The 23,067-nt window shown below is 48.1% G+C and overlaps 1 protein-coding gene across 1 annotated transcript in view; it reads right to left on the reverse strand.

Annotated features, from left to right (window-relative positions):
• Positions 1-23,067, reverse strand: part of CFAP77 (cilia and flagella associated protein 77) — a 64,464-nt gene that overhangs the window by 12,239 nt on the left and 29,158 nt on the right. The window contains exons 2-3 of the mRNA XM_068914771.1: positions 14,209-14,308; positions 13,428-13,656 (exon numbers count right to left, since the gene is read on the reverse strand). Of these exons, the coding sequence (XP_068770872.1) occupies positions 13,428-13,656; positions 14,209-14,308 (329 nt within the window). The remainder of the gene's footprint in view (positions 1-13,427; positions 13,657-14,208; positions 14,309-23,067) is intronic.

The following is a 23,067-nucleotide window of genomic DNA, read 5'->3' on the forward strand; positions in this document are numbered from 1 at the left end:
AAGTCTTCCTCTGCCTAGAGCAAGAATCAAACCCCCATTTCTCTGCAGTTTGCAAAGCACCACAGATTGCATTGCTTGTGCTACCCTGCAGCAGGACCACCCCAGGGCAATCTCCAGACTGGACGCCAACAACCCTGCTGCATAACCTGCAGGGGCCACATCACCATCCCCGCTCAAGCCCATGGTGCGCTGGAGGGAGCACGGAGCACCGCAGGCTGTGGCTCAGCCCTTCGTCCCGCTGCAGCTTCCCCAGCTGGTGCCTGACTGGGGCAAGTCCCAAAGTGGAGCTGTGTCTTTGCATCACCATCCTGGAGCTCTGAGCAGCAACTTGGGCTCTGACCAGCTGTAAATAGTCCTGCTGGGTTCTTTCTAGTCTGATGCAGCAGTGGCAGCTGCTTGGGAAGAACCAGTGGATATAAAGCATGTTTTGCTAAAATAATACTGCTATGTTGTTGCTATTACAATATTACTGCTATGTTATTCCAAAAAGCTAAATTAGAGGCAATGATGGATTGGCTGAGAGGGATAAGTGCTGTCTTAAGCAATCTGGACATAAATAGAAATAAACTCAGTGCAGAGGAGGTCAGGTGTCTGCAGCAGAAAGCACAGTTGAACTGCTGAGCCTCAGCCTAGTGCCTCAGCGGCACGTGCCAGATAGATTTGCCCCTTGAAATGGGGCACTTGGGAGCATCCCAGTCAGAAGGGGACAGCAAGACGGGAGCAGCTGTTGATGACCATGGTTCTAGAGAAACAGTAAAAATAGGAAAGTAGTTGCTTGTTGGGCAGTGTCCAAGTTAGCTGCCCTGAGTTGGCGTTAGCCAGACCAGCTTGTGGCAGAGCTGCAGCCTGGACTTCTTGTGCCTTGCACCCAGAAAGTGAGGATGCTTTAACTTCATCAGCCACTGTGAAAGGCAGGAGCAGCAGTGGTAGCAGTGGAGCAGCAGCGTTCTTGCCATGAGGACAGCATATCACTTATCAGTGTGGTTGCGGTGCTATTTTTTTTCCCCAGCAGTGATCATTGAACTCCTGAGTGTTGAGAGGGTGGTGGAGGACCTCCAGCTTAACTTTTTTCAATTCTTGTCCTTGCATGCCTTCCTGAGAAGGGACTTTTCCCATCTCAGCAGCAACCACTGGCAACGTGGAGCCAACGGGCCCAGCTCTGCTCCTACCTGTGGTCTGTGATGCCTTGGGCTCCTGTAACAGAAAGGCATGGCTTTCTCTGTCATTCCAGACCAGCTGTGAGAACTAGTGTCTGGGACTAACTACTGGGGCTTCTCCTGGGCCTCCTCTGGGAGGTGGGTCTCTGTGGGGAGAGCCCATTCACCGGACTACAGAACGAGGCGCTTCTGCTGCTTCCAGGTTTTCAGCAGGAATCCATCCAAATTTGGTAGCAGCCAGCTTTTAGCAGTCTGGAGGATCTTTGACAGTGGCGGAGGGTGCCAGCAGCGTGTATGCAAATAGTAACTCTTCTGTTTCTTGTTCCTTCACCCCTGCCGTGACTTTTATTACTTAATTATTGCACACCACATGCTTCAAAACAGCCTAATCTATGGTCGTGTTTTCTAATGATACTGGATGTGCGATCCAGCAGTCTACATCCCGAGGGGGCATTCATATCAGAGGAGACATCCTTCTGCAGACCTCCCGTTTCATAGATCACATGCTGCAGGGCTTTTCAAGGCTTTGCTTACAAATCAGCTGTGCTCCAGACTGTCATCTGGAGACACCCTGTGCCAAAGGGGATGCTGCCACTTACCCCTTGTCTGCGCTGCTTCTCCCTCCTCCTTCCCTTCCAGTTTGGCATTTCATGCCAATCAGAGCTGGGCAAATTCTTTACAAAGCATAAAAGATATGGCAAAACTGTGGGGTAGTCCTGACAAGTGCTGAGTGTCTTATTGCCCAGATGGGCAGTCCCACCCTGGGATAACTCTGAGCGGCGTGTTGGCTCTATGCTGTATCACACTGCTAGCCCAGTATGCACCTGTATGGCAGTAAAACTGGTGAAGGAGTGGAAAACGCCCCAGCCAGCACCGGCATTGCTGTGGGTAGGAACGGCCGTGCTAGACACTTGCTCAGTAAGCGTGGGGGCTTTGCTCTCCAAAGCGGAAGCTTTCCTGGTGTGCCTGGATAGCAGGGAGGAAGGCAGGACAACACTGAGGCTTTGTGGGAAGTGTTTGATTATTGATTTTTGCAGTAGCTGAATGTGTGTTTACATCTCTGTGGAGGTGACTTTTACCATCTCTGATGGACCAGCCAGTTGGTGACTGATTAGTCCACAGCTGGCTTGTAAGTAAATGCTTGAAAGGACACATTTGGGTTGATGCTCTTCAGAGATTCTTTCCTGCCGTGTGATTAATCACATTTAAGTACTGATCCAGCTAAGTATAGAATCGTGCCTGGGATAATACATGCATGAGCCACCTCTTTGAAATCGGTAGGAATAACCTGTGTGCTTAGTTACACATCCATGTTCTGCTGGGGCTGTAGAAAGTGATGCTTCAACTGGCTTTTCCTGGCTCCTTTGAGAGAAATATAGAGAAAGTGGGGAAGAGGGGAGGGCGTATCAGGTAACACAATCTGCTCTGGTAACTTTAGTCGAAGAAATTTCAGTGAGAAGGCTTCTCTTTGTGGGTCAAATGCTGATCCTGTTGGAGTGGATGGGAATTCTGGCCCTGGTATCAGTGCAATTTGGCACTGTGATAGAATTTCTCGTTTGCAGCTGACCTATGGGAAACTCTTCACTCACATTAGTGTTACGTAAGGACAGGAATGAACCGCTTATGTGCTCTGTTTTCTCTTGTCACCCTGCCCCGATGTCATTGCTCTGAACTGGGAGGATTTTTGCTGCTGCTGTTATCTGTGGGTGCTGCGGGCAGGGAGAAGCATCTGTTGAAAACACTTATTGTGGATTAAAACCCATCTCGTTCAGAATAACTCAGATCTTGTTTTGGCACAAGCATCCTGCCACAGAGAGGAAAAGGAAAGAAGTTCTGATAGGTTGTAACAAATTATTTATAATTGTGGAAAAAATAATCAGCTGCTTCCTTTTATAGTCAAATAGTTGGAGCCACTTCTAATGCTGACATTCCCTAAATATTTTAAAGCTTATCTATGCACATTTTCAAAACTATTACCCCTGAAACAGTTCCTGTCTCTTTAATACGCTCTCTCTATAAATTACTTTCAAGAGTCAGGATTTAGACCTACATTCAATTGAAACGACAAGCGCCTGCTAACTTGGTTATAAAATGTGGTACGCTATTCTGCCAGAAGTCTCTTGGAAAAGAAGCTGCAGCCTTCTAATGGGTTATTTTACTGTAAAAACAATGTTAAAAAGTATAATAAAGTATTAACAATATTAAAATAAAGCAGTGTAGGCCTTAAATGAGCTACAAACTAGTTAAATCTATTCAATGTGAACCTTCAGTGCTTTGCAGCTGATACCTCAGAGCTGGGATTTATCTAAAATGAAGGCACCAGGGACATGCAAGGGAAATGGTAATTATAATTTGCAAACATTAGGCTGACACTTTTTTTGTGTATGTGTGTATAAATTCTGACAGCTGTGATTTGTGTGGCATGCCAAATAGTGCTCTACAGAGCTTGGAAGGGCTCCCTTTCTGGCAGGCCATCCTCATAGCAGCAGCTCATTAAAACTTTGGAGAAGGAGAACTTGCCAAAAACAGGAAGGCGTCAGAACCATCTGAGGGACTTTTGGTACAGGCTTGTTGAAAGATGTTTGAGAAGAGAGCCTTGGGTCTGACAAACTGGAATTTTAGTACGCCTCTCCGTTCACAGTGGGGCAAAATAATTGGTCATCAGTGACTACTAATTTGGTTTAGTAGCCAGAGGCATTTTTTTTCTTCCCAGAAAATCAATGACAGTGCCGAGGTCTGTTCAACGAGATTCAGCTCAAGATGGGTCCTCATTTAGCTCTTGATGCTTCTTCCATTGGAGACAGCTATTTTGTTAAAATGAAATTAAAATCTATCTATAATACTCAGCCGTGAGAGCGGCACCCGTCAATGCCATGCTGCTCTTGAGGTTTCAAGGTTGTCAGTCTCTCCTCAAACTTATTTTCAAAGGTTTACGGATCAGCTGAATAAAAAGGAACTTGGCAAAAGTGGATATAAAGGACTGCTCAAGAAGTGTTTTTATACTGGCTTAAAAGACGCAATCAATCTAATTGCTAAGCTGTGTTGTAAAAGGGTAAAACCTTGGCTTGTGCTTGCTTTTTTTCTTGTATAATTCAAAAGCATATTGGCTCGTGAATGTTTTAGTGCAAACTTTCACCCTTGGATTTCTCTGGTAGAGCTCCTTGTTGTGTATCGTGGCTCCTGCAGAGTTGTCTCCTGTTGATAGGACAAGCTGCAGTGGGGAGCAGAGTGGGCAAGCGGAGGAGATTTGCATGGACTTTAGACTCCCTGGTGGCTGTGCAGCTGTTTGCGCTGCTTTGAAAACACTGCTCCTAGGAACCACGTTCAACCCTCTGATTTCACTGGCAGTTTAGTGGCAGCAGGATCTGGCCATGCCTGGGTGCTTATACAATAGGTGGATCATGTCTTTGAAATTTTTTACAGTCCTGATATCACACAGTATCACAACACCACCAGCTATCCTGAAACTTTAATCCTTTCTCCAAAAGATTAATGAGGTTTCGGGGGGTTTTGTGGGTCTTAGTTGGTGCTAGCTTCCCTTAACCTAAAATGGTCTGCTGAGTAGCCAGAGTCTTCCTATGGGGTCTTCAGCCCATGGAGGGAGACAGCCTTCCAAGGCACCACCCTCACATCGTGTTCTTGTGGATTTGCTTCGCAATGGGATAGATGTGTCCTATGGTAGTACTGCCTGTGTCAAGGGATCTTCCTCTGCCTAATGATGATTCTTTCATTAGAAGTGATTAGTGCTAGTTCCAGCAAAAGAGGGGTCGCATTTAAACCTTGGTTTATAGACAGCATTGTCACCAGGCTACAACCCAAGTTTCAGATGCTCTTGCCCCGCAGTGGAGCGGATAACTCTTGAACTGGCTTTTACCTAAACAACTTGGGTCTGGCATGGTCCTTCTTGTGCTCCTAAACCCAGAAGCTTCACAGTGCGGAGAACAAACTATTGTTCCCACCGCCGAGAGGAGAGTAAAACGTGACTTCTTGCAAACGCCTACATTTTGTTCCCTTTATCTTCGTAGCGTGCTATCCGCATGGGAAACCCATGGGGCTGAGTGTACAGGAAGGACGTTCTGCTGAAGTTGTGTGTGCGTGAACTGGCTCGTGGCTGAGGCTGCCGCAGCCGAGCCGGCTCTCCCCCCAGCTCGGACTGGCTTCTTGCTGGGAACCAGCTTGGTCTCCAGCATCTCTGGCGCGTGGGGCTCCTCGGTGCAGCTGACGCAGACCGTCTTCAGAAAAGAAAGTGCAAGCTGGAGGGCTGCGATTTTGCTCAGGGCTTCGGGGTACTGCCAGTATATGCAGCAACAAGGCTTTAATGCTCAGGTCCCTCTGCTCTGAAAGGGGGTTTATAGCGCAGGAAAACTCTGATTACGGTTCCCTTGTACCGCTATATTGTCTCCCTTCCTCCCTTGTTACGGATGGGCTGGAGCTAGCAATCTATCTACTGTTAATTTGTCTCTGTGTAGCCCAGCAGGAATCTGGGGCATGATTACAGCTCTGGCCCTCGCACGAGAGCAGCTCAGCCCCGGCATCCCCTGCAAACTGCCTGGCTCTGCCTGGCCTTAATTGTTCCCTTTTGGCTAGTGGACCTGTCTGCTCTAACAAGGGCAGCGAGGAGGGCCGAGGTAATTGAAGCACTTAGCCGCACTCGCAAACATTGCCTCCTGCAGCTAATTAGGAAAGAGGGCCGCTGGGCTCTTCGTTATTTCTTTTAATTGTTTGTGGGTTTTGCGTAAGAGTGAAGGGCAGAGGAGGGATGTGTAGTTAGTGGCAAATTCTTGACTTTGAAATTTGTATAAAAGGTCACTTACAATTTGTTAACGCTTTCACTGGAGTGAATTCAATTAGTGGCTCCAAAAGTCCCTGCACGCGTGCGTGCACGTGTGTTATAAAGAGAGAGAGAGAGGTGGAGAAACAAGCAGGGCATGAATGCAAAGGCTCTTCATTTTCTTAAGAAGCTTGTGGGCTGTACAGTAAAGTTATAGGCCCCTTACAGCTTTATGGCACTCTAAATAGGCCGTGGCAATAAACCCATGGAGAGGCCTGAAAGATCATTTTTAAATGATCTCCACTTGTCCTCACTTTCCATTAAACACTGAAGAAAATAACAAGAGAAAAATTGGTAGTAAACACTCGGGGACCAATTTTTTTGCAGTCTTTGTGTTGGTAAAACTCCCAGTCGAAATAGCCGGTCTTTCGCCTGCACGGCAACTGCAGGATCTGCGCCGCTGAAGCCCTGATTACTCTGAATTTCTGAAGCTCCTATACAACCCTTGTAATTTGGATGAAGAAATAACAATATAAATTATTTCACTGTGGGCAGCCAATGAGACAGTGGCTTCTTCTAAGTGTCAGAGGATCTGTTATTTTGCTCAGAGGGCTCATATGTATAGAACAGTAAAAAGAATAAAATCCATTGTAAACACACACTTTAAAAGATTTATCAGATGCTCATAGCTGTACTTAGGAGTACACATGGTTACAAGAGCACCAATTTGCTTTACTGTTCCCTCCCAAGCAAAGAGCGAGATGTATGCTTGGAACAGTGTTAAATGCGCGCATGGAAACACGTATCTTGTAGTGAAGCTACTCGGCCAGCTCTTATCCATTAAATAACTGGCTCCACAAGTTGAAATTTGTTCATTAGCATTGTGGGTTTTTTTTTTTTTTGGGGGGGGGGGCAGCCCGAGACATCCTTTGGCTGACTTAGTGGTGGATTATTTAGACTTGTCTTCAACGCGTTTCTCCTCTTTACCGATTGGAAATCCCCTCCGTTACCCTCTAAGAATCTTGGGAAGGATGTGAATTTGGGACAGAGCCATCCCAGCCCTCAGGCTGGGGCTGAGACAGCGGTTCCAGCACTAGCAAATGCAAAAAGCCCTGATGGGAGACCGCTGCTTCGCTCGTTGCATGGAAAAGAAAAACCGCAGCGATACAAATCAAAGGGCAGGCTGCTCTTCCTCTTGACCTCAAGTTCAGGGTTTTTTCTCTCTGGCTGGGTGGGAACATTGCTTTGAAAGAAAAAGATGTCAATGAGGGCTGAAAAGCTTGGCTTTTCACAAAAAGGATTCTGTGGCTGTTCTTCTCTGACCCAGGTTTTTATTGTAAACACTGAAAAAGCAGATGTTTGCAGGGGCAATTCACTGCTGGCATGGTGCGGTTTGAGACCATAAAAGTTTTGGTAGAAATTTTCAGCCAGCCCTAATCAACGTAGATAAAGCCCATGCAAAACAGCTGCAGCAGGTTTGTGTGAGGGAGTAAACTTTCCTTTTTTCCTGTTCAGCATTATGCATCTGGTAATAAGGGATCTAAATCTTCACTCTTCGGCTCATTCCTGCTCCCAGCTCTGGGACTGTCCTTGAGGCTGATGTGCAGGATTTTAACCTTCTGCCAAACCATGACTTGGCAGTTTATTTTCTCTTAATTTCAGAGTGTGAAGCCGTCAGAAAGAAACTGTTACAACTGCAGTAAATACCTACGCTCAGCCAGAACCAATATTTTTCACAGTACGCTCAAAATTACGTGAAGGGCCTAACAGGTCTTTACGCAGTGCTCAGCCCATGCAGACGCCGCAGCCTCCCGGGTGCCAGGTGGTGCAGTCCAGGGAGGCGCTTTGGGAGCTACTCGGCGATAACACGTGCCCAGTGAAGTGAACGCGCACCGAGCCTGCAACGCGTGCAATAGAGCACGCAGTAGTTCCAGCCACTTTGCGATATTTTCATAATTTTCTTTGTTGGTGCTAAGACATTTTTCTTTCCAAAACTTCTGTTTGCTCGAGTTTCGTGGCTTTACCTTCTCTTTTTTTTCTGTTTTTGTTCTGCTTCCCGGTGATTGTGATTCATGTGTAGGCTTGCTGTAATGTTCATCTCTCTTGACTGTCCAACTTTTCCTGGTAGGTTCTTTCCAGGAATACTCTCTGCTGTTCAGTATTACGACTTTGACTTATTTTTGCAGCCCTTCTGAAATTAGACTCCCCCCCCCGCCCCCTCCCAGGGAGATGTACTGATGACCTGAAATGTTCATAAATAAACCTGCTAGGGCACTCTCATCTGTGCCAAAGAGGCTGGAAATGTCAAAGTAGCATTTAGGTAGCCTTCTAAACTTTGTTCTGGCTATTTGCAGGCGTCACGGACGCTTTAGATGGAAAGGCCACTGGCAAGCAGCGGTGTGAGCATTGAAATCTCCCTTCACAGACAGGGAAGGTGAAAGATGAGGAGAGAGCAGTAAAGCCAGGAGCTGCAGGAATAACTAATATAACAGCGGAAGCATTAAAGGCCACTGAGACAATTGTCAGCAGAGCTTCAGGGCAATTATAGAGGATATGAAGACGAGAGGGAGGTACTGGATAACTGATCCCTTTGGCCAGTTGTACCAGTTTGAAGTAGGGAGATGGCAGTGCCCAAATGCTTAGACAGGTGAGTTTGCTGGGGCGATGCGATGAAGCAGCTGCCAAAGGATTAAGATCGATTTTAGAGAGTGGGAGGCAGAATGGTAGGAGGAGATGAAGTTAGAAGGAAAGTAGGATGCGAAATTCAGGAAAGGGATGGCTGAAGTGCAAGTAGACAGTAGGGGGACCCGGCAGGAGATGCATGGATGACAGAGTGCCAGGGAAATCCTGCCAGCACGCCCAAGGTCAGCCCAACCTCCAGGCCAACTGCCAAGAGGATGGCAACGTGTCCGAGGCAGGGTTATGGCCATGCAGGGTTTGGGGGAGGTAGAAGTGTTGGGTGGGAGCAAACAGCAGGTCTGTGCAGCTCCTTGTGTCCACCAACATGTTGTATCATGTAGAAGGCAGAATTAGAAAACTTGCATTAGTAAATGAGAGGCAAATGAGAGCTTTTCTCTAAAAGCAGTCCTGGAAATGCCATTGTAAGGACACTGCTCATCCTAAGGATGTGTTCTACACTGCTATAATATCTGTCATTAGATCAAAGACTTGTGCTGTCAAAAGACTTGTGCTTGGTTTGCCAGTTGCACCCTGGTGTGTTTTTGTTTTGGTTTTTGTCTTTGTTTTTTGCTTCAAAGACCCTGTGCAAATCAACATAATCTAAAATATAGCTGTAGGCAGCACCTGTATACTTAAGTTCTAAAAATTACCACTTAGTGCCTGCTGTTTTCAGCACAGAGTAAGCTTCAATCAGAAAAGGTGGTTAGGAGGCTAATTATGGACCTGGACATCTATTGAGACTTCCAAACACACCTGCATACCAAGCTCTGTTGATACTGGGGAAGATCCTGGAGGTCTTCACAGAACCTCTGTCTCTTTAGATCTCGAGTACCAAAAAAAATTTGGCCGCTCAGTGCGTTGAATCCTCCTTTTTGTAAAACAAGGTCAGTATGCAGAAGAAGACGGGGCTGAATACACCTGCTAGTAGCACTGCATTGGGAGGGGTGGTTATTTAAAAGGAAAAGACCAGGGGACACAGAGGGACTGGGGTCCCTCTGAAGGAGAACAGTAACCCTAATCTGTAAGCATCTTACAGCATGCTGTATGTTGTGCGCAAAGTGCCTACCTGGATGGCATGGGTTTAGCTCCTGGAGGAGGTGTTGCTAATGACTGGCATCCTCCTTGAAAGAAAGTCTACAGAGCTGTTCACAGTGAGGCTGAGGGCTGGGGCGGGCAAAGCCGAACATGCGTATGCTATATAACGTGGCGGTTCCCCCAGCATGCTTGCTCCGTGGATGTGCTCTCTTTTGCGAATCATGGCTTGCACAAGGCAGCTCTTGCAGAGATCAGAAGCCACAGCATGAATCGGAGGAGCCTGACTGGAGGATGCCCCGTGGGGGCGGCCGGGACCCTACCGCATCCTCGTTACCGCTGACCTTGGCACGAGCGCTGCCTGCTGATGGATAGGCTGTGGAGCTGGACAAGACCCTGGGGAACCACTGTATTATCTATTATCGTCCCATCAGTGCCTCCCCTGACCCCTCCCAGCTCCGAATGCCACAGGCATCAGGGAGGGAATAAATCTCTGTCTGATACTGAGAGAGAGAGGGAGCGAGAGCAGGAAAAAGGAGAGATGAAAAATGTCCTTTTTATGACTCTCACAACAAAGCTGGCCACATGATTCGCAGCAAATGTTTCTCAGGGAAGAGGGAAGGAGGGAGGGAATGGTAGGGGGGGGAATCAGCAAAAGAGCAGAGCAGCTTCTCTCCCCTAGAAGATGCCCATGGGGAATAAATACAGAGGGGCACAGGTGACCTTTGGAGGTAAATGTCCCGTGAAAGGAAACAGGCCCCAAAGCTTCAGGCTCGCTCCGGTGTCTGTGACAGAGCTTTGTGAAATGCAGTCTGCAGCCGCCGTGAACGGAAAGTGGAGGCATAAGCGATCTGCTGTGCTAGAGGGAGCAGCAGGGCCAGGGCATGATTAATAAGGCACTAATAGCAACCCCAGCATTATCTCTGTTCACTTCTCTTTGGGATGATCCAAGTATAACTTGCACTTGGGAGCCTGGGGAAAAGTCCTGACCTTGGTGGCTTTAGGAGACAGGCAAGCCTTTAGTGCTGTAGCCCAGTGCCTGAGAAGGGACTGGAGAAATGTTGCCACAGTTCTAGTACTCTGTGCTTTATCTGTTGACGGTTGTAGGTTGTAGGAGTTGTAGGACTTCAGATATGTTCCTGTGACAGCTGCTGTATTGTTTGGTCCTGATAATGCCCTGCACTGCTGTCCTGGGTGAGAAACACCCAGCTTGGAGGCTGCGTGCTGGCCCTAGGTGCAATTCCAGTGGTGCAAAGGAGCTGCAGTAGAGCCCTGAGGCAAACCTGGAGGCTTTGATTTGCTGCTTGGCACAGGGAGAGGCTACAGAGCTCGGCATGGGCTGGACATGCTCTGTGACATGATCAGGCAGGGCTGCTGCAGCTGCATCCACTGCAGGCAACTCCAGTGTGATGGAAAGGCATCTCTGCTCCTTGGCCTCCCGGGCTGCGCCTTCTGCACTGTGCCTTGGGCAAGGTAATACTGTAGGCTCTGTTGTCAGTGAGAAAAACTTCATTGCACCTGAGATGTTTATCAAAGTGGACATTTCTAAAGGAAAGTGAGCGCTTAGAGTCATGGAAAGGGACCGTATGCTGCTGTTCTCTCCTATTCTGCCCTCAGCTCAGCTCGTATCTTAATCAAGAGCACCTTTCCATCTAGCAGCACTAGCGATGGAGTCATGCAGGGTTTGGGATCTGTAAGCAGAAGCAACTTAAATCCATGGACAACTGAGACATTTTTAACAGGGTAGTTTAACAGCCTGATGCGCTGCTGGGGTCCTGCTCCATTACTTGAATGGTGACTGCAAGGTTCAGGAATCCTTCTATGCTTGCATTTGCCTGTGGGAATATTGGATCTGTTTGCATTTCTCATCTGTGAGGGTGTCTGACAACCTCAGCAGATGCTACAGATTCAAACGGAGTGCAGTTAACGGTTGTGCCAATCCACGAAGCTGGAAAGCTGGTAAAATGGGAATCCCACACTGAGTCTACCACTGAGAGCTGACCACTAGCCAAATTTCAGCCCAATGCCAATGGCCTTGCTGCAACTGGTGAGCTGTAACTGGAGGCAGAATAGGCCTGGGGAGCTCCTACCCGTGCTGATATCTTTAACTTGCGAGTTGTGAAAAGTGAGTTAAATTCCCTGCTTTTACCCAAATGGCTGTAACAACTCCTTGGTAATGCTAGTAATTTGATTTTGTCTATAACATGCTTTTAAAGTAAAGGGATAAATACAATCGGTCTGCATGAAAGGTAGCAGACAAGTTGTACAATAATAACTTTAAATTAAAAGCCCTTTCCCACTACTCCTGCTGCTGTGGGGTCTGCAGATTTTCCTCAAAACTTTTGAAATGTGCCTAGACTTCTTACAGGCAGCCATTTAACCTCCGTTTATGAAGAAATAAAGCAAAATTGATGTTGATTTTGGTCTACGTTGGGGGATACTTTTGCAACATAAAAGCCCTTTTGCCTGCAATTTGCAGAGCAGCCCTGTCACATCAGTGAGGGCTGATACTGATAAAGATAAAGCTTTATAGCTGGGGCATTTGCAGCTAACAGCAAGCTAATGCTGCATTTTCATTTTGATGCAATTAATGTTAATGTCTGCTACGAAAATTGTCATTAAATACCATTTTAAAATCCATTCAATTTGCATATGCAAAGCCCATTTACTATCATGTAAAATACACAGTGTCGTTTATCACGTCCTTTCTCTAGAATTTGTAGCTGTTATTTTTCTGGTAGTGATTATTATCCAGCTCTTAAAATGAAACCTAATGTCTAGCCAGACCTTCACAGAGCATGAAAACCCTCTGCGCTGCAGCAGAAGGGCTGCTCTGGAGCCCCTTTCCAAGGCTTTTAGCACTTGTTTGCATTGGACTCCTCCCAGCTCTTCCGGATGGCTGTGTCCTCGGGCCTCCCTCGCGCTCCAGCACTAGGCGGGCAGTGGAAGGGCCATGTTGGAGCAAGGTGCTGACGTCTTCCCTTGCAGACTCCCTGTTGCACAACTACTTGCGAGAAAGCAGCGCTGTGGACAGCTGGGAGCTGGGGTGCGAGGGGCATGTTTGGCAGGTTGCTTCTGCTGCTGCTTCCAAATGCTGTGTCTGTATGAACCTCAGGCACGGCTCACGTGCTCGGTGCTTTGTAAATTTTTTGGGAAGAGACCACGATGCAACAGACCTCAGTTTTGAAGCCCTAAACATCCGGCTGCATTGCAAGGGGGGAACAGGCAGGCTTATGCCCTGTGAGGGGAGGTGGTTGGGGAGCTGCAGAGATCGGCTCCCCTCCAGACCCTGGGCTGTACCAAATTAAAGGAGCCAATGCTGGGTTATGAATTAACAAGTGGGAGAGACAGTGGGATGAAGAGCCTGAACTAATCCTTAATTGCATCAGAGTATTTCAAGCAGTACACACAGACAGAAATGCTGTTCTGCCTTAGTATCACTTTCTACTGGCATAAATGACCCTGGGAAGCAGCAAGTCTAGCTCACAATTCATCACGCTCCTTTAAATTAAAGGGTTGGCATTGAATGTATTTTTAAGGGGTTACAAGCCCTTACTACCAGCAGTTAAATGGGGACATGCTGTGGCATGCAGACAGGATTTAGGTAGTTGATTATCTGACATACGGGTGCAATCTGGTAGCAAGATGCTACCGCGAGTCATTTGCAGCATGTCTAGGTTCAAGGCACTTCTCTTCTGGAGACACTGCTGGCTGAGAGGTGGGGGAGATGCAGGCCTGAGAGCAGGCGGGGTGATCTCCTTTTGAGGGCCCCGAGCTTTCCCCCTTACCGTGAGACGATGCCGTAAGTCATATCTGCAGGTACTTTAGGAGGTCCCCTCTTGAAGCGACTCTCCTCATCCACTTTGCACCGAATGTCCTTGGCCTCATAGTACAAATTAAATTCGTGGGCTGTGGTACAACCAGCCTTCAGAGCGCCGCAATTCATGGTAATGTAGTCACGGGGCATCTTCCGTAGTAAAGCAGGCCTGGGCTTCATGGCGTGCCAGTGGCCGATTGCTGGAGGTGGAAGGAGACACAAGGAAAAGATGAGGCATCTCGGGTGAACGCCTATTTGGGAAGGCAGCTGCGACGAAGCCTGCGCACCAGGCATGTGGGCCTTGCCTGGCTTGTGTGCCTTTTGTCACGGCTCTGTTGCAGAGCGAGCGTCACCACATCCTGCCGCAATGCATTTTGTACGGGGTCCGAATCGGATGTCTTCTCACCCTCCCGCCTGGCTTGGTCAGCCAGCCTGCTTCCACAGGGGAGTTTTCCCTGGGAGCACAGAGCGAGAGCTCTGTCCAGCTGTAGAAGTGGCCATGGGTATCATCCCTTGCAAGGGCCGTACCCTTCTCTGCTCAGCTCCATGTGAGCCTTTCACAGCTTCCAAGGTCAGAGGGAAACTTTACTAGCCACCAAGCAATCTGGGTGATATTTATGTAAGTGGATGAATGCTGGAGTTCTTCCCCTCCAGCTTAGTGCAAAGTAATGTGGAGCACCCGGAAGGAGAAGAGACTCCCCCTAAGCATTAGGACTTTGTTGCACATCTGTATTTTGGTGGTGGTGTCGTACCTTCAGGGACTCCTCCATCTCTCCCATGAATGTACAGCCCATATGAAAAATCAGGGCCTGGCAGGGTATAGCTGCTTCTCCGGGGCTTTCCCAGCTCTGCCTGCAAAAGAAGACTGAGGTTAGAGGAGAAGTGTAAAGACCTTGCATAACAAGCTAAACCCCCTGAAAACAGATTTGTAACGGAACTGTTGGCTGCTCCTGCTGTTGCCACTAATGCCTGGCTCTGCTGGGAGTGTGAACGGGAGCCTGGCTCCCAAGGGCTTTCTGGGGCTGGTGAAACATTGGGTCAAACCAGGAACTGCGACTAGTGCTTGGAGCAGGAAGCAAAGGGCAAGAGAGGCCCAGAAGAGGCTGCTACACAGCCATGAGGGCCAGTGATGGCTCTGGCTCTGCTTGGTGCAGGTTTGAATCCCGCTGCCCGGATGAAAGCGAGTGCCGCTGTGCAAAGGAAAACTCATGGCCGTGAAGCTTTGCCAGAGCTGAAGCTTAAGGGATGCTGAGTTTCACACAACGCACCTGAACTAAGTGACCCAGCCTTGCTGGAAGTAGGGATTTGACTTGCTTATAGTTATGATATATGGACCTGAGGTCTGCTTGTTTAGCTAATTTCTCCTTTGTGGTGCCCAGCAGTGGTGCTGGCAGGGGAGACTCTTTCTGTAGCTAGCCTTAACTTTCCTTCAAGTTGTTCCATTTTCCAAGTCATGCATCCTCCTGCAGAACTGGCATAAACTTCCCCAAACGCAGTCCTGTCACCACTCTTGCCCAGGAATTAGCAAGCTTCAAGGCGAGCTGGCGGGGGGGAAGGGAGGGAGGGGAAAGACAGGGAGCAGAGCCTGGGCTTTATAGCACAACAAAGAGTACTTGAGCTGACGAGTAACTGCATTTTTATTTAGTTTTAAAATGAGCTCTTCCCTAGCCCATGTGTATCCCAGCCTGGTGGTATCTGTGGGATAGGTGACGTCCCTTCACCCTTTTGTCTTGGCTCTCAGATCTCCATGGCGGCGTCGCTGCAGGATGTGTGTGTTCGGAAACCTTGTTGCCGCCTGAAAGGGAGGTGGTGGAGGAGGGCAGGGGTGGGAGCCCGGCAGTCTGGCAGGGTCCTGCTAGGGGAGGCTGAAGCAGGCCAGGGTACCGGCCTCCCAGAGCCCTAATGCAGGACATGGGCTGCACGTGCCTTGGGACAGACTGTTTTCCATGGGAAAGGTGCTGGGGAAGCTGGGGGGTTTGTAGCTGTTGGCATGGGTCTTGCTGGAAGAATGGAAGCGCTGAAATCCTACTCCAGTGCTGTTCACTGAGGAACTGTTGAATACTGACACGGACATGACCATCATTACACTCCAGAGTTAATGCCCTCTGGATGGGGAGATGCTGATTTGTGCTATGCTGGGTCAAACACTGTCCTTTCTGCTGGGCCTGAGCAAAGAGGCTGTGACCGAAGATGGACGGGTTCCTGCCTGCTGCTGGTGCTGGTCAAGGCTGCATGGGGTTGATAAGGGGCACGGAGAGCTCTGCCCACCGGAGCCGTTTGTGCAGGAATGTCACGTAGGAGGGCTCTGTGTTAGGATCTCTGAAAGTAGCCCGTAACTCCTGAAACTTTTTGACCTGGAGCCGTGTTTTGTATATCGTCAGATTGGCGTTTCTCAGTTCCAGCCTCTACGTGCAGCTACGTAAAAAATTAAACGTGGGCAGCTCGGCTCTGTGCCACCATCCTTGCGCAGTGGCTGCGGACACAGCGATGCGGGCGCTGGGCTCCTCGCCAGCACGTCCGGGGTGACACTGTGCTTCCTCGGGGCGCTTGTCCGAGCAGCTGTGATAGCTCTGCTCCTTTGCAGATCCTGGCACGCTGGCCTCTAACTTTGCCACTTTTGATCCACGGGAACACATCCTCTGGGCCTGCAAGGCCATACCCCCCCTCCCCCAGGGCTTTGGGGTGAAATCCGGGTGCTTGTTTCCCAGAGCTGGGAGGGAGGCAGCTCATCTTGGTCTCATAGATCTGCTCACTTGTGATGCTGCAAAACAAGCGTGGGATTGCCACGGCCTTCGGGGGAGCACAAGTTCAGCACAAAAATGAATGTTCTGGACTTGCTAAAATCCTTTGATGGACTTGAAAACCTCATCTGCCTCCTTGCCCTGCGTAGGGCTCTGGATCCTTCATTGCAACCCTGGCGCTGGTAATTAGCTTTGTGAAAGCAACTGAATCATGCACTTAGCTGCCTGTCACAGCCCGCGCAGAAGGCGGCTGCTTTCCCTCGGCTGCCTCCCGCGAACCTCCGGCTGCGGCCGAGCTCGTCGCTTCCAGATGTGGCCAGCGCCGGGCGCGATGGGGCTTTTAGTGCTCCCGCAACTGAAATATCGCGCAGCAGTACTAAACCATATGTGCACGCTGTGCGGGAGCTGGGAAGCTCGCTCAAAACACGTAAACTGTTGCCAGGAATGATAAACTAGCTCTCAACGTTGATCTATTTCTCCTGTATTTACAGGCGTTTGCACGCTAGCTATTTTTAGGTTACTTGTCGCTGATATGCAAGGGAAATAGCGTAGCATTCTTCAGCTGCACGAGAAACAGCTTTTTGCTTTCCTGGGATGGTGTTTTGATGCGGTATCAGCTAAGTGAGGTCAGGGATTTGCTATTATGGTGAAGGTGCGGCGGGAGGGAGAGAAAGCGCTGAGAAACCGCAGGAAAGGGGAGACGTTTGTAACAAATATGTGGCAAAGCCGTTTCCAGACCTTTGAATATGGCAATGTGTAGAATGGAAAGGTCCCCTTCTGCCCTGCACCTTGGGTAAACGCAGTTGGATATTTACTCTGTTGCAAAATGAGCGCAGGCTGTTCCCTTTTGTGATCAGGTAGCATTTTACAGTCATTTTGCACTGAATAAATAAAGCTGAAGGTGCTGGATAATTAATTAAAAAAAAAAAATCTGGTCCAATATGTTGAACACGGCGAGAACCCGTGACTCTGCAGAAAAGCAGTGGACTCGGAGGATTCTGGTTGCGTGCCAGGATATTTCTAATCGCAAAAGCAAAGAATCGGGGGGTGATATCAGGAAGAAACCTTGCAAAGCGTAATCAAAGATTACAGATTTTCTTGTTCCTAAATTAGCGAGGCGCTGTCGCAGCCTCGTGGGCTGGTTTCGCTTGTTTGTCCTCGGGCGTTGTAGGTGCGCTGTGTCCTACAGCGGTGGGGAGAGACGGAGCCCAAGTTGACGCAGAAGGCCCTTTTTTCTTCCCCGGCTCCGCCAGCGTTGCCGGTGTTCGGGTTTAGCCTGTCACAGAGCCGCTTGGCTGGAATACAGATCTGTCTGACAGCTGTGCCCATCAGCAGACAACTTCATTAAACCTCATTAAGATGTCATTTCTCTGCCTTATTTCCCACCTCTTGGCTCTAATTAAAACCGTCTCTCTCTGCATCCCAGGCGGTCCTAATTTTCTCTGGGTACCTTCTGCAAATTTTCTCCCTTTACGACCTCGGTGAGGAAAATCAGGCATCTTAAATATTGTTTATACAGCCCGTTCAGAAACGACAACTCTAATCTTCTTCCTGAAGCATTCCCAGTACCTCCTGCAGGGATGGCATCCTCCCAGGCCTGAGCGAGAGATGTGGGCTGAGGCTTTGTTTGCTCTCTGAACGCGTCTTTAAGGACACTTAATGCCCCCTTCCCTCTCGGACATGACTTTCATTCGTGAGCCGAGCGTGCCTGTCCTGTGTTTGGACAGTGCCACGCTCAGACTGGCCGCAGGGCAGCGGTGGGGCTGTTTTATCGGTGCGGGGAGCCCGGTCGGCTGAAGAACGGAGCCGGGTGTATCGAGTTCCCCGGCCTTTGTCTGGTCGTCTCCGATTCGCGTAGCCCCGCATCTGAGCCCTTCGTGTCTAATGGCATTGGAAAACGTTCGTTGCCAAGGAAGAAGAGGGCTTGGAAAAGGGTCAGTTTTTAAGAGGCGGGTGTGTTTCAAAGGTGTAACAAAGTACAAAAACTTGAAGGATTCCAGGTTTTGTTGCCAGCCTACATCTCCTCCCCTGGTATTTATGGCCTCTCTCTGCTCCTTGCATTAATTTTCTGAAGAAGACTGAGCCTGAGAGCAGGGTAGGAGACCTGCCTGTGTGCCGAGGGAGAGAGGCAGGCATGCATTTTTAATCCCGGCATTTGAGGCAGCTCTTCAACGGGGAGATGCTGGGCAAATTCATGAATCCTCTCTGCTCGGGCTGCCCTGCTCCTCCTCGGTGGCTCCGGCCCGCGGGAGCCCGCCCGCCCCGGCGTCCGCACTCCGCCAGGCCCTTCTTCTCTCCCTACCTTCTGTTCGACTCTTCATTACACCCCCTTGTACAGTAAAGCCTCCCGTCACGCTGCCATTACTATTATTATTGCAGATTTACTGCACTTGCAGAGTGAAGTGATTGCGGTGACAAGGCCCAGCATTTTTCCCTTCTTCCCCCCGCGACAGCTTGAAATCAAGCCCTTCATTTGCATTTACATGATCTTGCTGTGCAGCTTATGAGATCGGGAGATTTATTTGCTACTTAGCTTGATGTTTGATTACACTCTAAGAAGGCAGTGAGCTACAAAGTGCAGGGATACATCAGAACTGAGCTACTGAAAGCCTCCGGGGGACAGTAACTCAACATCAGGTTTAGGTAGATGAGAAAGGGAATGTTCAGTGTTTTGAAAAAGGCAAATTTGATCAAATTTTTTTTTTTTAAGGTGGAGGAAGGGAAAAATTTATTTGCCCTCTCTTATGAAAATGCCTGGGAAAACAAGAATGTTGTTTTTAAAAAAAGGCAGATGAAAATCTAGATTTGGTAGTGCTGAAGAAATCCTAGCAGGGGCTGGCTGGCTGCTGGGCTGTGTACAGCCAACTGCTTCTAACTTCTGCTCCCAGGAAGATTATTAATAATAGGTTAGCACTTATCTTCGAAGATTTGCATAAACATAAAAGGTCAAAGTCAAATAAATTTTGCTTGATGAAGGACCACAAAATCTGGCCCTGAGTTATTAAACTTCAGAACATGTCACTGAGCAATAATCCTGCTGTAATAGCTGGGGAAACTGAGGCAGAGAATTAATGTACTTATGCAGGACAGCAATGGGAACGGAGTCTGGACTGGGGAAACAAATGGACCGTTTCTGGCACGCTGTTGCGTCCAGCCTGGGAGACCAGATTACGGTATCCCGCAGTGGTATGTGAGTGAAACTGTTTCTGCTGGGGTGGCTGCCACGTGGAGAAGGACACTCCAGATCTGCAGTGACCATGACCATGTTAGTACAAGATACCAATTGGAGAAGGTGTACGTGCTCGTACATTAGACACAGCTGGGTATCGGGAAATGGTAGCTGTAAAATACCTGCTGATGTTCGGCGCTGGGGACAGAGTGGTTGGCCCTGTCTCACAGATGTTATAAGGACTAAGGTCGCTTACAGGAGAGGGAAGGGATTTTTGATCAAAGTTTCCTGGAGGCAACGCTGACGCTTAGGTAAAAGGTTGTCCTCCGATTCAGGAAAGGTAAACCTCAGCGCGATCTTACAGTAAATTTAACTCCCATCACTACAAATATTCCAGATTAGATAAACTGCTAACCCAGAATATGCCTACATGTGCAGTCTGCATTAATCTGTAATTGTGGCTTTTCCACATGGGGAGCTGAAGCCTTACGAGGTAGGAACCCTCAAGCTGCAGGTCCAAATTTGAAAGACTCCCTCCTCTGGAAACTGTATTTTGAGAGGTTTGTGAGGATGGTGGGACACAGGTGTGCCCCTCGCTGGGTGAGACACCAGCGTTGCAGCCAGGCTGCGGATGGCACTTCCAGCCCATGGTTTGTGCTCCACATGCTCAGTCACCAGCTGCACCTTCCCACCTTCTCCGTTACCACCCTCCAGTGCAGCACCCAGCGTGGCAGGACCACGGCTGGGGCAACGTTGCCATAATGATAACCGAGGGCCGCACGCGAGGGTCCCTGACACAGGAGCCCCTATCTGAGGAAAGGCACCTGCTGTCTGCTACAGCAGCTTCGCGTGAGTACTGTTTGTACTTAGCGTTTAGTCCTGAAAATTGCCGGGAGATATGCTATTACAATTAATCATTAAAGACTTAAGAAAGAGTATACCCTATTACATAAAAGACTCCAGTGATGATCTTTATCCAACTTGTAAAATGGACAGACTTGATGCGACTGAGTAATTCTCCTCTCATCTGCACAAAATCATGAATGCTAGTCATACTCGGAGTCTGAAGTGAACACTGCGAGACCAGCCTATAATTACCAAAACAGAAAAAAAGAACAGCGTTTTCTAATGAATGACAAGCCACTAGGTGGAAATCTAATTTGGTCTAATTAAGCAGCCTTTGTGAGGATTTGTCTTTAGATGAAAAGAGGGAGCCAAAGAGATCTAAATGCAAATGAACTCTCGCATTTTGGTTTTAAAGGGCCAGGCAGATATGAAAGTGTTTACGCACACAATACTTTCATTTGTCTTCACGGATGTATTCCCCTTCTACATTTCCTTTGAAAAATACCTTTGCACTGAAATTCTGGAACCCTAAATATTAGTCACTGTTTATTGAGATAGAATATAACGCACTGTTAGATGGACAGTTTTAGCAGTACAGTATCACAAATGTCAAAATTGGCTTTCTCCATAACAAGGCTGCTTCTGAAAATGGTCTTGGAAAAAAAGATGCTCTTTGCGAGGGAGACTGATCCCACATCTGCCTCTCTTGGTGTGTGGCACCCTATGATTTTGGGGTCTTTGGGGAGACTTGCTGGACCCTAAACTCTTCAACGGTGTCTCTATAGCAGTAGGAATTTCTTCAGCTTTGATAATCAACAGTACCTTGCCCAGTTGCGCTGTTTCTTCTGATTCTGCTGACAGTCTCAAAGCTGTGAGCGAGCAGCCCAGGTACAGCCCCAAAGGCTGAGATTCACTAAGGGTTTTGACTATAATTGAGATGGAAATATTGCAGATGATCTTCTCCCACTCTGTTAAATCTGCTCCTGACTTAAAGATAAATTTGTGCCTGTGTAAGGTTTTGTGCCAGCGCTGAAGGTCAAAGAAGCACATGCATTTACTGTAGTGGGTAGCAGAGCTTGTGAAGTTCACAGCAGCCTCTGCTTGAGAGCAAGCCATAAAGCAGCAGCTTGCTCTGTGTTCGTAAGACAAGGCCTCTGGCCGGAAGGTTGGAGTTAGCTGGATTACACGAAGATGGGAGCAGTTTACAGGTATTGCTAGACTCAAAGGTCTAGCCCATACCTTGATGTCTCCTGAGCTACAGCCATCATTCACCTCTAAGAGGAGAAATAAGTCTGGGAGGGATGTGAGGAAGCCTAGGGAAAGCTTCGGGGAGCTTTGGGAGAACATGGGTAGAATATTGCATGGTGCCTTGGCAAAAGGAGTTAGTTTTATTTCGCCATCCTTGCATTTGACTTCCCATGGAGATCTGGGGCCTCCAGAGAGAGGATGGAAAGGGTGTAGCCAGGATGTTATTTTCCAGGGAACCACAGAGCCTTGGGGATATTTGCCATATTGTAAACCTTGAAGTCACATTCTGCCAGGGAATGCTTTTCCTCATTTCCTGTTGACTTCAGCAGGGATGTTTAGCTGAGGGCAGGATTTGGGTTATTTGACAATTGCGAGAGAACACTGCTTAAATGTTAGAGATGGGACAGGATGTCAAAAATTTTCTTCCCATTCAACCAGTTACGGCCTTTTCTCTGTGCCTCGTCCTTAGTAATGTCTATAAACCTCCCCATCTGCTATTCTAAGAACCTGCAGCGTGTTCCTAAGGCCACGTGTCCCGATTTACGTCCAGCACAACCCCACTTCGTGAGGCTGCTGCTTATAGCATGTAACGTGCTGCTGGCTCATTCAAGTCAGTACATGTAGTTTAAATTTCCTCCCCTGAATTTCTATGGGCTTTGTAGAACGTGTTAGGCCAAACACTAGCAGCATGACACCGTGTAGCCATAGTGACAATAAGAGAATTCATGTAAGTGAGAATTTGACTCTGGGCCTTCTTGAACAGACTGAATATGGCCATATTTACAGGATAGCAAAACAGTTTGCTGGTGGCATAGATCTCTGATTTGTAGGGCCAGATTCAATCCCTGTATGCAGATCTGCTGGCTGCCTTGAGACTTCCCTGTCATTTCATAGCAGAATTTGCCTGAAGTCAATACGCTTGTGCTACCTCCCAGAACAAACTATTCAAATATTGCAGACTAACAGACAGCCTGTTAAATTTGAGCTAACCTCTGGTTTAGGAATCTCTTGGCTTTCACTCAAGGAGAAGCTCTAATCTCCAGTCACAGATGTAGGAACTTACCAACTTCAGCCACCTCATGTACGGAATAATCTCCATTTTCATTAGAGAATAGATCAAAGTTTTTGCTGTTAAAAAAGGATGCTGTTTCTTTAATGTAATAAAACCTCAGCAGGACAGAATGTCTTTACTAGGCTATCCCCCACTATTCCCATAAGAAATCAAATATAATCCTATTTAAGAAGCTTTAAATAATTTTGAGCTTTCATATTGACTTATTAAAATGCAGCTTAAAAAACGCCTTCCTTGCAATCCCTTTACAAGGGTCAGGGATATAAAATTTGAAGAAATATGATTAGTAGATCAGCTGGAAAGATATATGCAGCAGCTTCCAGTTTTATTATTTAAAATGCCCTTTTAGAATGAAAGGTGATTCTGTAAAAAGTGGCACCATCTCTCTGAAGGGGTCTGGTCCCTGGGTCTCCAGTCATATCTCCTGCCGTCAGCGCCCTGAGCATTTAATACATTTTACTTAGACCTTTCTTAGAGCCTTTGCAGACTAGCTGGTGAGACCAGCTAGATGCCGTGTGCTCATACTCCCGCACAA

Source organism: Struthio camelus, chromosome 20, assembly GCF_040807025.1.
Source record: "Struthio camelus isolate bStrCam1 chromosome 20, bStrCam1.hap1, whole genome shotgun sequence".
In the NCBI taxonomy this organism is placed as follows: domain Eukaryota; kingdom Metazoa; phylum Chordata; class Aves; order Struthioniformes; family Struthionidae; genus Struthio; species Struthio camelus.